Genomic DNA, 12,825 nt, shown 5'->3' on the forward strand with positions numbered 1-12,825 from the left:
GATGGGAGGGTGGGAGGGGAGCCAGGGAGTAAAGGGGCTCACATCCACTGCAGGATGGAGAGGCCCAAGCACTGGGTGAGACCGCCTGCTTCGTGTGAATGGTGGGCCCCAACCAGGAGGGCTGCAATAAGCCAGGCAGGGGATGAGGTGTGGATGGAGCACGTGACGATGGGGTGCAGTTCTTTAGTTACTGCGTGAGTTGCCCAGGTACCTGGCAGGACCATTTGAGAGGTCAAGGCAGTGGACGCATGGCATTGGGAAGCGGTCTTGGACAGTGGTCCGTGGCAAACTCCCTGCCCCCAATTTTCTCCCTTCCCTGTCACCCTGTTAGGGCTTCACGCACCCCCTGTCGATATGCAGTCAAAGCAGTGGGCCACTTCCGACCTCTGTCAGCTCTCAGTTTAGTGGACATGCCCACATTCCAGACCAGCAGCAGAAATGGAAGGTCATGCACCCCATGGAGCAAAGAAGCTGTCAGCAGACACCAGGGTATAGAGTGCGGCCCCTGTGGAAGCCAATGGCTGGCTGTAGGGCCCAGCCCGAGGGCTGAAGATGCAGCACCAGAGTCAGGGACTCTTCCTCTGTCAAGGAACGCCCAGGCTTGGAGGCACCGGGTCCAGGCAGGTTGCCAAGAGCAGGAAGCAAGTCAGGGATGTAGTTCACAGAGCCGGGCCAGCCCTGTGGCTTGGGCACAAGGTACAGGATGGCTGGTGTCCATGTGGAGCCCAGGGTGTTGACCTGCGGCTCCTCGAAGACTGTCCACCTGCAGACTATGGTCAAGAATGGACCTAAAATACCTACCGTGGGTCCGAGCCACGGTGAGCAGGCTGGGAGGACATGCAGGGAGAAGGAAGGCCGGAAGGAAGGAAGGATCTCAAGAGTCGGGGGGGCTAGAAAGCCATCCAAGAGAAGAAGAGGTGAACTTGAAAGAAAGAAGGGAGCCAAGACTCAATTATGCCGAGGTAGTGCTGCAGACAAGAGGAAAGAGGCAGGACCAGATGAGTTTTCATTCCAGAATCAGCTTGGCCCTCACCTACCAGAGCCTTCCCAGCTCACTTCCTCTGAGTGGCTTCCTAAGAACCCTCCCTGCTGCTTCACAGTCTCCCCCTGGGGTCACTTCCTCTCCTCACCCAGTGTCTCTGATAGTGCGGTCTCCAGGGTGACTGTCCCTCTGGGTCTCAGCTTCTCCCTAATCAGCTTTTTAAAAAAGAAGGATCAGAGTTTGGGGAACAATAGGATTGTCCCTAATATTCCTGCCATTTCCCTTCAGATGCCCCAGTCTGGGTCCCAACACATTTGCAAGAGTGATAGCGAAGGCATCCTTGTCCTGGGTGTTCCAGGGCTGATTCCAGCTCAGCTGATCAGAGAGCCCTGAGTTTGGTTTTATCATCAAAGAGTCCACTACCCGCCTCCATTCTTTTGTGCAAAATTATATTTAGTCCTGCCAAAGAGATTTCTGGATTGCTATAAATTTTCTTTGCTATCAGAACAAGATAAGGAATTGAAAAGGGGTCAAGTAGAGGGCAGACATCAAAGTGGGCAAATAAAATTGTCTGAAATCACCTCTACCCTCTAAATTCCTCCTGGACTCTACCAATATTTAGAACACTTGCCAATATTTCTGGGGTGCTAGTGTTTTTTTATAGAACCCCACTTTGCAGCCAGTGAACATCAACCTGTGTCTACATCACTTTCTGAAAAATAGGGCCATGTAGAAAGTATATTTGAGTGCAGAGGAATTACAAATCAAAGAACCTAAGGGCACCTGGGTGGCTCAGTTGGTTAAGTGTCTCTCTTGATTTCAGCTCAGATCATGATCCTAGGGTCATGGGATTGAGCCCTGATTTAGGCTTTGCACTGAGCATGGAGCCTGCTTACGATCCTCTCTCTCTCTCTCTCTCTCTCTCTCTGTCTCTCCTTCTGCTCCTCCCTCACTCATGCATGCACACATGCGCACGCACTCTCTCTCAAAATATAAATAAATAAATAAATAAATAATAACAAATCAAAGAAACTAATGATGAAGACCCTTCAAAAATAAGTAATTCAGTAAAAGGTCGTGGTTAGAGTTGCATGTCTCTAACATGTTGGAGTGCATCTACCTCATGGCTTCTGTGGTTACATTTCTGAGAAGGTCACAAGGTTCTTGGCTTTTTGGAAGAAACCACATATTCAAGGAACTGAAGCAGAGTTTTGAGGGATTGACAGGGGAGTTTAAGGTACCATAGGCTGGATGAGGGCCATCCTGTAGAAAGTCTTACTAGGCTTTCCAGGAGGGCCAAGTTTCATGGAAGACTTTGGGGTCTGCTCCAGCACTTGATCCAGAAACGTCTGCTCCCCTGGGAGAAAATTCGGTGGTCAAGGAGAGATGAAGATTAAAATCTCAGAATATAAGGGAGTGAGGTTAATGAATTTATTTCTAAGAGCAGTCTAGGGGCTAGCTCTCATGGGATGGGGTCCTACAGGGCAGTTGTGACTAAATTGCAGCTTCGGGGGAGCATGTGTCCTGGTGCTCTGCCCACTGAGCTGCGGAGCTCAAGAAACAGTAGGGCCAGGTGATGGAAAGGGATGGGTCGAGGGCAGTAGAAAGGGGAGTGTGGAACCACAGGGCTCCAGGGTCAAAGGAGACCTGGAGAATACCTAGACCAGCACCAGCAAAGAGGAGGCCTAAAAGCCAAGAGTTACCTCCTCACCTCCAGCCCCAGTCATGGTAGACACAGATGCAGCCTCAGAATCCTTCTCAACACAGGGTACCAGGAAGCTCCTACCAATGAAATAAGTGATAAGGTGAACCTAATTTACTATCTCTAATATAACCTAGCTCATGAGACAGATGGGAAGATGTGATTCAGAGAAATTAGTTTGTCCCTCATCCACAGCCTGGCTTGGATCTAGAGCTCTCTCTCTCTCTCTCTCTCTCTCTCTCAGGGAAGAGGAAGCAGGAAAAGAAAAGAAAAGGCATTGGGCCTGAATTAGCCACCAACCCTCCTCCATCACTCTCCTACTCATGCATCTGTCCACCCCCTGTACGCCTGCTGCCCTCACAGACTTCATAGCCGCCCCTTCCTCTCAGAGCCTTCAGTCTTTTGCTAAATGTTCATCTGAGAGCCGAGGGGGCTGAGTCCGATAGCTGATTGTATTGCAGTCCTTCTTCAAAGAAGGATCAGATTTTACCTTGGAGTATTTTCTGCATAGTCCTTCCTCTACTTCTAAATGCACTAAAATTTCCTTGCCTCACCTGAGTTTCCAATCCCTCCTTTATTCAGACCTTGGGTCAAGTGAACTGAACCCACCTATAGAATTCCAGTGGATTCCACCCTGTTTGCTCCGGCACCGATGGTGTTCATTTTTATGAAAACATTCACATAGTTTTAAATAATGAACACTGATGGCTCATTTCAAATAGGGTTTATTCTATAAGGGTTCCCATGATGTAACAACTTATAGAATGTGTCCACTGCACTAATCGATGTCCACCTATAACATGAAACCCTGGCTGTGAGTTATACTGATAACATCATAGTAATAGTAATAAGGTATATAAGGTACTCTTATTTTCCCCCCTCCCCCACCCATTTTGCACATGAAGAAACAAGCTTGGGCACATAGGTCTAAGGACACTTGGAAAATTAGTTGCAGAAGCAGGATAAGGACCAAGGTCCTCTGGTTCCTAAATCCTTCCTTCAGAGGAAAGACAGAAGTCCAGAAGGCCTGGTCTCGTTTGTTGACCCCCTAAACTTGGCTCACACGCTTATCCCAGCTCATGCCCAACCTTGCTTTACTGGCTGGCCTTGCTAATTTAGCATTCTTATTCACTGCTGTATCCCCAGTATTCGGAAAAGTGCCTGGGACCTCATACTTTCTCAATAAATCTTTATTGAATGCACAACTTGTCTTCAGGAAATCTCTAAAAATAGAGGTAAGATTTAGTCGCCGCAGTACTGACGACTCATAAGGTTCCATGGGACGTGCCTTCCCTTTCATCATTACTAGCCACCCCCTGAAGAGTTCAAAGCATGTTGGACCTCGGGGGGATGTCAGGCAGAAAAGTTGGACAGGCAGTGGTGCAGAGGGGACGGCCTTCGTAAGTTGGTTGACAGACTCACAGGGGGTCCCTGTGAGTTGAGTCCCGGGAGAAAAGGCAGCCCCCCATGTGAAGGAGGCAGAGGCGCTTGGGTAAAATGGTCATAACCGAACACAGCGTTTCTCACCCCAGGGTGATTTTGCCCCCTGGGGACGTATGACAATATCTGGAGACATTTTTGGTTGTCCTGTGGGGTGGGAAGTGCTTCCAGTACCTAGCGACTAGACGCCAGGGATGCTATGGAACATCCTTGCGATGCTGAGGATGACCCCCCCACAAAAATTAGCTGGCCCCTGGGGCGCCTGGGTGGCGCAGTTGGTTAAGCGTCTGACTTCGGCTCAGGTCACGATCTCGCGGTCCGTGAGTTCGAGCCCCGTGTCGGGCTCTGTGCTGACTGCTCAGAGCCTGGAGCCTGTTTCCGATTCTGTGTCTCCCTCTCTCTCTGACCCTCCCCCGTTCATGCCCTGTCTCTCTCTGCCTCAAAAATAAAATAAACGTTAAAAAAAAATTTAAAAAAAAATTATCTGGCCCCAAATGTCAATAGTGCTGAAGTTGAGAAACCCTGTAAACATCACTAAGAAATGGAATGACCAAATAACTCATCATTCCAAATGGGGCATTTGAGAGTAAAATAGATGTTATTAATAAATATGCTGAGTGGCCACCTGGACAGATGTGGCCAAAGCAGGATGAATTGCCAAGAATCTTTGGGTGAGGGAGAGTCTGATCTGGGCCTGTGGGACACGAGAGAAGTGGAAGAAACTCACCGAGTCAGACGGGGCCTCCAGAATGGGAAGGTTCAAACTTTCTAATGTAGAGGAGAGGTAGAGCCAGGGAAATCAGGTCACTAGGGCTGTCTCCACATGCCTCCAAGACAAGGGCATTACCCGTAGATTATAAAGAGAGAGCTGGATGTCCGTTTTGCTGAAAGTGGGTTGTTTTTTGGTTTTTGTTTGTGGTTTTTTTTCCAGGAATGGAATTGACAGATGTGTGATTCATGTTCAGGTGTTAACACCAAATATCTCTCAGCCTGTGTCTCCTTTCTAGGTCAGGGATAGACTATAGGTTTTGTGTCCTTTACAATTCAGATAGGTTGTACCCACCTGGAAGACCACGTTGAGGAATAGGAACCACCCTCCCTGGCCCATTGGAAGCCAGTTCAGTGATTGATTAGCGATGTCTGCCACGGGTCCAAAAAATTATAGTGAAAGGTAGTGGCCCAAAGGCCTTTGCCATCCCTTATAGGACCTCGTTCTTGATCCTCAAAGCGGAGCTGAAAGAATGTGAGCTCTGAGTCCAGTGGCCCCTCATGTATTACTTAGGCCAGCTACACACACTGGTACGCTGGACGCTGGGGGGGATAACAAAGACCCAGAAGAGAGAGCCCCCGCCCTGCCTTCAAAACCATGACATTGTTATGGGTAAATAAGATGCACACCAATAAAATCACTGGAGGATGGGCCACAATACAGGACTGCAACAGCAAGTGCTCCCTGCACGGCGGAGCCTGTGTCCTGTCGGCCAGACAGGGGGAGAAGCTGGAGCTCAGAGAAGGGAGGAGGGGGAGTGGGTTTGGAGACTGGCTTTGAGGAGAGTGGTGGTGGCATGAGGGAAGACTCGCTGAGCCTCAGGGAAGCAAGACAGACAGCGCAGAAGCCCACAGTGGCCCAACTAATGACTCCTTGCTGTATTTTTCCAGGGAGAGAGATGGTGGGGCCCACGCTGCCCGGATACCCACCCCACATCCCCACCAGCGGACAGGGCAGCTATGCCTCTTCTGCCATCGCAGGCATGGTGGCAGGTAAGGGGAGGGGCTGGGCAGGAGGGGAGTACTGCAAACAGGAAGTGTTGGCCAAAGGTAGAGCCAGAGGGGCCAAGAGGCAGGGTGTGTCCCATGCACAGATTTCCCAAAAGGCATTGAAGGACCCACCAAAGGGTGCATCTTCTTGGAAACGCTTGGAGCAAAGATTTCACTGCAGTCCTGGCTCCTTAACTCTCCCCGGCTCAGCTTCCTTCTTCCCACCTGCTCCCAGATTCCCTGTGATGAAACAGGCAGGGCTGAGACTGGCCAGTGTTCAAACCCAAACTCTGTCACTTCTTCCGTTGACTCAGTGAGGCTTGATGGAGGGTGCCTTAGGGGTCCGCAGGACAGTGTGAGCTAAACGCAAGCCTGGCCCTTGAGCAACCCATTGTCTCCCAGTTTTTTCACTCTGATGCATTTGTACACCCTTTCTGTAAAACTTGAATAAGAATGGGGTCGGTGATGATGATGATGATGATGATGATGAAATGGTTGAAATATACCTTCCTTCACACCCCACACGCACTCAACCCTGCATGGGCAGGACCCGTGTTCCAGGTACTCCAAAGGTACTGCAGGGACATGAGCTGGAAGGATTTCTCCATCATCACTGGCATTGCCCTGGAATACTGCCTGCCAGTCATGTGGATTTCTTTCTCCACCGGCGTGATCATCACCCAATAGTGACCCAGGGTGTCAAGGTCTAGACAAGTGAGGACAAGGAGTTTTTCTGGGCGAATCTCACTCACTCTTTTAGGAACCGTATAGGAAGGACCCAAGGGAGGACAGGGCAGAATCGAGTCATATCTACTGCCCCAAGAGGCCCTAGGATGTGGAGCTTTTGGAACGGGCTCTGAATCAGGGCATCTGTGACCCCCGTGCAGACGCCCCTGACCCCAGAGACCTAACACATTACATTCACCCAGGCTGCTTCCCTCCCTCCCTCCCTGGCAGGGGCTGTTCTCTGCCAGCCACCCACTCTGGGTGCCCTGTGCTGAAGCAGGTGGGCTGGGCTCTCCAGGGCAGAGGGAGGGGAGGGAGAAGAGAGGAGGCAAGGAGGCTCTGCGCTCCCTGGGAACCTGCTGAGCTGGCACTTGTTGCTGCCTGGTTACCGTGGCGATGTGCTTAATGCAGCGTTGAAAATACAGAATACTGACTCCTCTCTCCCTCCTGGCCCTGGACTCCCTCCCTCCCTCCCTTCCTCTTCTGGAGCGTGAAATGAGATTGGTCAAGATAAAAAAGGAAAAGATTCGGTTATTTTTTTAAGAGTGTGGATAATGGGGCCTCTCAATCAAAATCCCAGGCTCCAGTCGGCTCCCCCCATCCCCCTTCCAACCTCTCCACCTTTCCCTGCCGCCTGCTTAGAGGAGGAGGAGGAAACAGAAAGCACAGGGCTTTTCTCTTAATTATGAATCATTCCCCAAGGCCAGGCCCAGGGCAAGGGGGTCCTGGGGCCCAGAGTATGACCCGTGAGGTAGCTGGAAGGTTTGGGCCTCTCATCAAAGGCCCGCAGGTGTTTCCAGAAGGATCTCATCCTGAGTGAGTGTTGTGGAAAAAAAAAAAAATAGCACAACTACAACATCAACTTCAAGTGAATTACAAAAGGGGTGGGCCTTGCCTCGCGCAGTGCATGGACTTTCCAGTAAGTCATATGTAAATCAGGTTTCAGAAAATGCAATACTATTTAAGTATCATCTGGTTCCTAGGAACTCCGTGGTACAAATTAATTCTTAAGGAATCTTTTTGCACAAAAATTATTTGTCCATCTCTATAGTAGCCGCAATCTCCCAGTTGACTAAACGGTGATTCCTTCTATTAAAATTAATAAAAACTTCACTGAGTGCCGACTGTGTGTTAGATGCATAATACATGCTTAAAGCAAGGCATGCCGGTGGGCATTCTTCAATCATTTGTGGAAGGAAGGAAAAGATCATTAATTCCCGTGTGCCTGGCCATTCATAGATATAACTTTCCTCTTGAATCCTCACCATAAAATTAGGAAGCTGGTATCATTCTAGTTTAATATAGATGAGGAAACGAGCTTAGAAAAGCAAAGGAGTGTGCTCAGGGCCTTAATTAACTATACCATGTGACTGAGTTGTTCAAACCCAGGTCTTTTGATTTCAAATCTAGGGTTCTTTCTACTACACCATACTGCCTCCCCCAATACTAGAAGTAACAACGCAAGCTATAGCAAAGTGACACAAGAACAGGACCAGGACACAGACTTCTCCTGTCCGCTCATCATCTGTTTTGCCTTCTCATGGTTGTTGTTGTTTTTCCTGCCCCATTAACAGAGTTGATGACCCTCACACCAGTTCTGGAGCTGAACTGACAACTCCAGATAGATGGATCCGTCCATCCATCTACTCACTTTTCCATCCATGCATCTTTATACACATTTTTCCATCCATCCATCATCCATCTTTCCATTTTTTCCTTCCATTGATAGTTCCTTGTATCCGTTCATCTATCCATCCTTTCTTACATCCATCCTTTCATTGATCCATCTATCCTTCTATCCACCCATCCACCCATCCATCCATCCATCCACCCATCCATATATCCCTCTATATATCCATCCTTTCATCTTTCTACCTTTCCATCATCCATCATCCAGTTTCCAGCCTTTAAACCATTCTTGCATCCTTTCATCCATTCATCTCTTTTTCACTTGACAAATACTGGTTGAATATCTATGGTATAGGATGCTGAGGATATAGCAGTGAAGAAGGCAGGAGGCCCCTCAATTCATGGAGCTTACAACCTAACCATGAAGAGAAAAGTACAGTAAACAAGTCAACACATGAGTAAACAAGATCATTTCAGATAGTGGCAAGTGCTGTGAAGACAGTAAAGTTGGATGATGTATTAAGGAGCCACGGGGAGAGGAGATAACTACTTTAGATTGGGTGAATAGGGGAGACCTCTTTGAGACGGTTTTCAAAGTGATCAGCCAAGTGATAAACTAGAGCAAACCATCCCCAGCCCAAAAGAACAGCAAGTGCAAAGGCCCCAAGGCAGGAACTAGTTTAGCGCGATCACACTTAGAAAGGAGTTGGTGAGTATATCCAAGAACAACGAGTAAATGGGGAAGGCACTACAAAAGGAGGGGATGTTGGTAGTGGCTGGGTCAAATTTTAAGACAACTGCCGGGGAAACAGACTGCTGTTTCATTCTTGGGTGGAGCTTACTGGGACTGGAAGGTAGACAGTCAAAAGAAGAAGCACAGAGACCAGTTAGGGGACGGACAACCGTAATAGTTCCTGCAAGACCTTGGTGGCTTGGGCTGGGCGGGGGTAAACAGTGAGGGAGGAGAAAAGAGACACTGAAGGTATTTTAGCGGTACAGCCAACAACACTTGGTGAATTGGCTGTGGGGGTTCCAAAACAGAGGAAGCAGGAATGACTCCTAGGCTTGAAGCTTGGGAAAATGCGTGGATGGTGGTGCTGGCGAGTATATATATGGGAGACCAGGAGAGGAAAGGATAGAATGTGTGGCAGGTGGAAATCAAGAGTTCTACTGGGCCATAATAAGATTGAGACACCTCCAAATACCCGGTTTAATAAGTCAGTAGGCACTTGATATATGTCTGAAGGAACGAATTCTGGCTAGGACATAAATTTCAGCCATTGTTCCAAGCTGTTATTTAATGCCAAGTGATTTGACAAGATCACTAGAAAGAGAATGTGGATGGAAAATCACAGAAGGCTCACAGACCAAGCCTTCAGCACTTAGAGCTGGAGCAGAGAAGACACCAGCAAGGAGAGTGAGTGGGAGGGAACAGTGGATCTAATGGCAAAGGCATCGTGAAACCCAAAGGCATAGAGGGAGCAATGACCTGAATCAAGGTTGGCTAGGAGGTTGAGGGGGTGGGGTGGGCATCGAAGTGACCATTGGGATGATCAGGATGGAGGTTGTGGGGATGTCAGGGGATCAGCACTGGCCTGTTTGGAGGGGAATGAGGAGGTGAGGGCAGAGACCAGGGAGCACAGAAAGGGGCTGGTAGCTGGATACGCGGCAGGAAGAGAATTTTTTAAAAGAGAAGATGGCAGAGCATGTTTGCTGCCTGGAAGAAGTGGTGAATTAGAAAGGGAGGGATTGCTGAAGCAGGAAAAAAGGGGATAGATTGTAGGGGAAAAGTCCTTGGAAAGGTGAGAGGGGTGGGATGCGGAGCAAAGACGACGGGTTGGCCTTTCACGGATGCAGAAACATTTCATCCACTGGGGTTGCATGCAGGTTGACGGGTCTGGTGGTGGGAAGACATGGCACCCAGGTGCGTGCCGCCTCCTGTGCCCCAACCCCTCCGCCAGCTTCCGTGTGATTGAAGCACATAGGTATTTGGTGAATGTGTGTTCAGTATATGAGTAAGTGTGTAGTGAGTGAATGCATGAATAAGTGACAAAATGAGAGAGGAAACACATTGTATTTTCCACCTCTCTTCCTTGTCCTTCGAAGCCAGTAGTGTTTGGCACTGGGCAGGGGGGTGGGGTGAGCGGGGGTTGTGGTTAGAGGCCCCGGCTGTGTAGCCCACGTAGAATCAGCTTCCTTCTAGGGTGTTCTGAAGCCAGGCAAATCGAGGATACAACAGCGGTTAATGGGGAACAGTTTCCATTGTGGAAGACAAGAAAGAGCCCTGGGGTAGGAGCTAGGGCGCATGATTCTAGTGCAGGCTCTAACTGAACAGGGGATCTGGGGTAAATGTCTTTCCCTCTCTGGGGAGCAGTTTCTTCACTCGTGATCCTCGGTTGAGCTTTATTCTAGCGCCTGCTTGATGGGAAAATAGTAAAAGCTAGCATTTCTTGAGTGCTTTTTATATACCAAGAGTGGGGCTAAACGTGTAATGTATATTATCCGATTTAATCCTCCCTAAAACACCATGAGATAGAGACAATAATTCGTCCCATTTTACGGATGAGGACAGCAAGGCTCAGAGAGGTTAAGTGATTTGCCCAAGGTTATACAGCTAGGAAGTGGGAGATTTGGGAGCAGAGATTTGATTCCAGGCAGGCCGGCTCCAGAGTCGGGCAGTTTCAAGCTTCCCTTCCAGTGTCGGTGAAGGAGATCAGAAGCCACCGAAGGCTCTTAGCTCCCAACAGCAGATGAGGTTCTGAAAGGCGGTGCAGATATTCATGGTTTGGCAGGATTGGCAGGAACCTGGCTTTCAGAGGAAACTGTCTCAGAAGCACATAAAGGGATTATCCGAAATTCGGAGTTAAGAGCCCTGAGGCCAAGTTCTGCTCTGCCATTTGATTTGAGGCAAACTGCTTAATCCTGCAGCACTCCAATTTCCTCTTCTATCAATTGGCCATATTAATGGGTGCTGCACAGGATGCTGATGAGGACAAAGGAGCATAGTGTATGGGAACATGTTTTGCAGACTTTAAGCTCCCCACCAAGTACCCACGGTAATGGTGCGGTCTGCTTGGGTTTGTTGTTACTTAAGGGAATCCTTATGTCATTTCTTTGGTAAGTCATTCCTTTTTGGTAAAGCCAAGAATCCACTCACAGAAAGAGGTGATCTGATTTGCTGTGTTGGAAGTCATGCACTGAGTTTGCTTCATGTGGCCGACTTAGGATGGGACCCCCACGTCCTCAGAGCAAGTCCCCAAGAGGTTGGTGCTTCGCAGGGCTCCTCCCTGGGCTCCTTCCTTTAATCCTCAGCAGCCCCCTTCCCCCACCGCCACGGCCTCACACACACCCCACACCCGTCCCTAACAAACTCAGAGCTAGGGAGGCTAAAAAGTTTGTACGTGCTAATTCATTCTATGGCTGCTTCTGTGACCCCGCTCACTCCCTTCTGCCCCTCCTGGAAAGGTCTTCTGCTGAAGGTCCAGGCCCAGAAAAAGTGGTAGAACCTGGGCGCCGGAGACACAGTTCAGCTTCCAAACATCACCAAACCCTTCAGCTGTGTGAGCTTCTAGAGGTCTCCAAGCCTTAGCTTCTTTACCTGAAAAATGGGCACAATAATATCACGTCCCTCCTGGGCTACCTGGGAGGACTGAGCTTGTCAGGGCGGCGCCTCTGGTACCTGTCCAAATTGATGCAGGCTGAGGGGCCCCCAAGGGGTGGATTGAGGGACATCTGAGCTCACATGGTCTCTGCCCTGGCTGTCCATGCCCCCAGGGCTGGCCCAGTGCCAGCCCTGCAGACCCTTCTCCCCCACCCCCAAGCCTACATTGGTATGTCCACCTCACAGGCCTCTCACCTGTGTGCCTCCAACAGGAAGTGAATACTCTGGCAATGCCTACGGCCACACCCCCTACTCCTCCTACGGCGAGGCCTGGCGCTTCCCCAACTCCAGCTTGCTGAGTAAGTCCCCTCGGGGCCGCCCAGGCCCTCTGCTGTGTGGGGCAGGGTTGGGGTACAAGACTGGGCCAAAAGTCTGCCTGAAAGGCAGCCCGGAGGCCCAGGTTAGATGGAGGGCTTCTGGGAGACAGGTGTTCTTGGCAGTCCAAGCAGGTAGAGGGAAGGCCAAGTACCTAGGTGTTTGGAGGGAGAGCACACAAGCAAGAGACTTCTCGGCATCATTCTCCCTCCTACTGCCTGAGGCCATGTCTCTGAAATCTTGGTTCTGTGTGAGATTCAGGGCTCAGGCCTTGGAAGGGCAAAGGTGGACTCCAGCAAAGTCTAAGAGTGGACTTCCTGCCTTCAGGGGCTCACAGCGCAGCAGCAGGGACACTGAGGCAAGGACGCCCTACAGGAGTGCAAATAAGGCTGTCCTGTCACACACATTAACCGTCTAAGTGGCGCACTGGTACTCATTATCCAGCACCAGAACCCTCATACGGGGACCCTTTGTTCAGTACCTTCCTGATATTTGGCTTGAGATGTGGACACCCTTCAGGATGGAGGTCCAGAGATGAGCTATGGGCTCCTGTTCACCCCTCTCTTGCCCTGGGGCCATGGGCTGGGTAAGGAAGCTTTTTAGGAAACCAAG

General features: G+C 49.8%; 1 protein-coding gene across 4 annotated transcripts in view; it reads left to right on the forward strand.

Annotated features, from left to right (window-relative positions):
* Positions 1-12,825, forward strand: part of PAX8 (paired box 8) — a 59,291-nt gene that overhangs the window by 44,218 nt on the left and 2,248 nt on the right. For all 4 annotated transcript variants that reach the window (XM_030311081.1, XM_032592678.1, XM_032592677.1 and 1 more), the window contains 2 exons: positions 5,784-5,885; positions 12,111-12,197. In XM_030311081.1, the coding sequence (XP_030166941.1) occupies positions 5,784-5,885; positions 12,111-12,197 (189 nt within the window). The remainder of the gene's footprint in view (positions 1-5,783; positions 5,886-12,110; positions 12,198-12,825) is intronic.

This window comes from Lynx canadensis, chromosome A3, assembly GCF_007474595.2.
Source record: "Lynx canadensis isolate LIC74 chromosome A3, mLynCan4.pri.v2, whole genome shotgun sequence".
Taxonomy (NCBI): Eukaryota; Metazoa; Chordata; class Mammalia; order Carnivora; family Felidae; genus Lynx; species Lynx canadensis.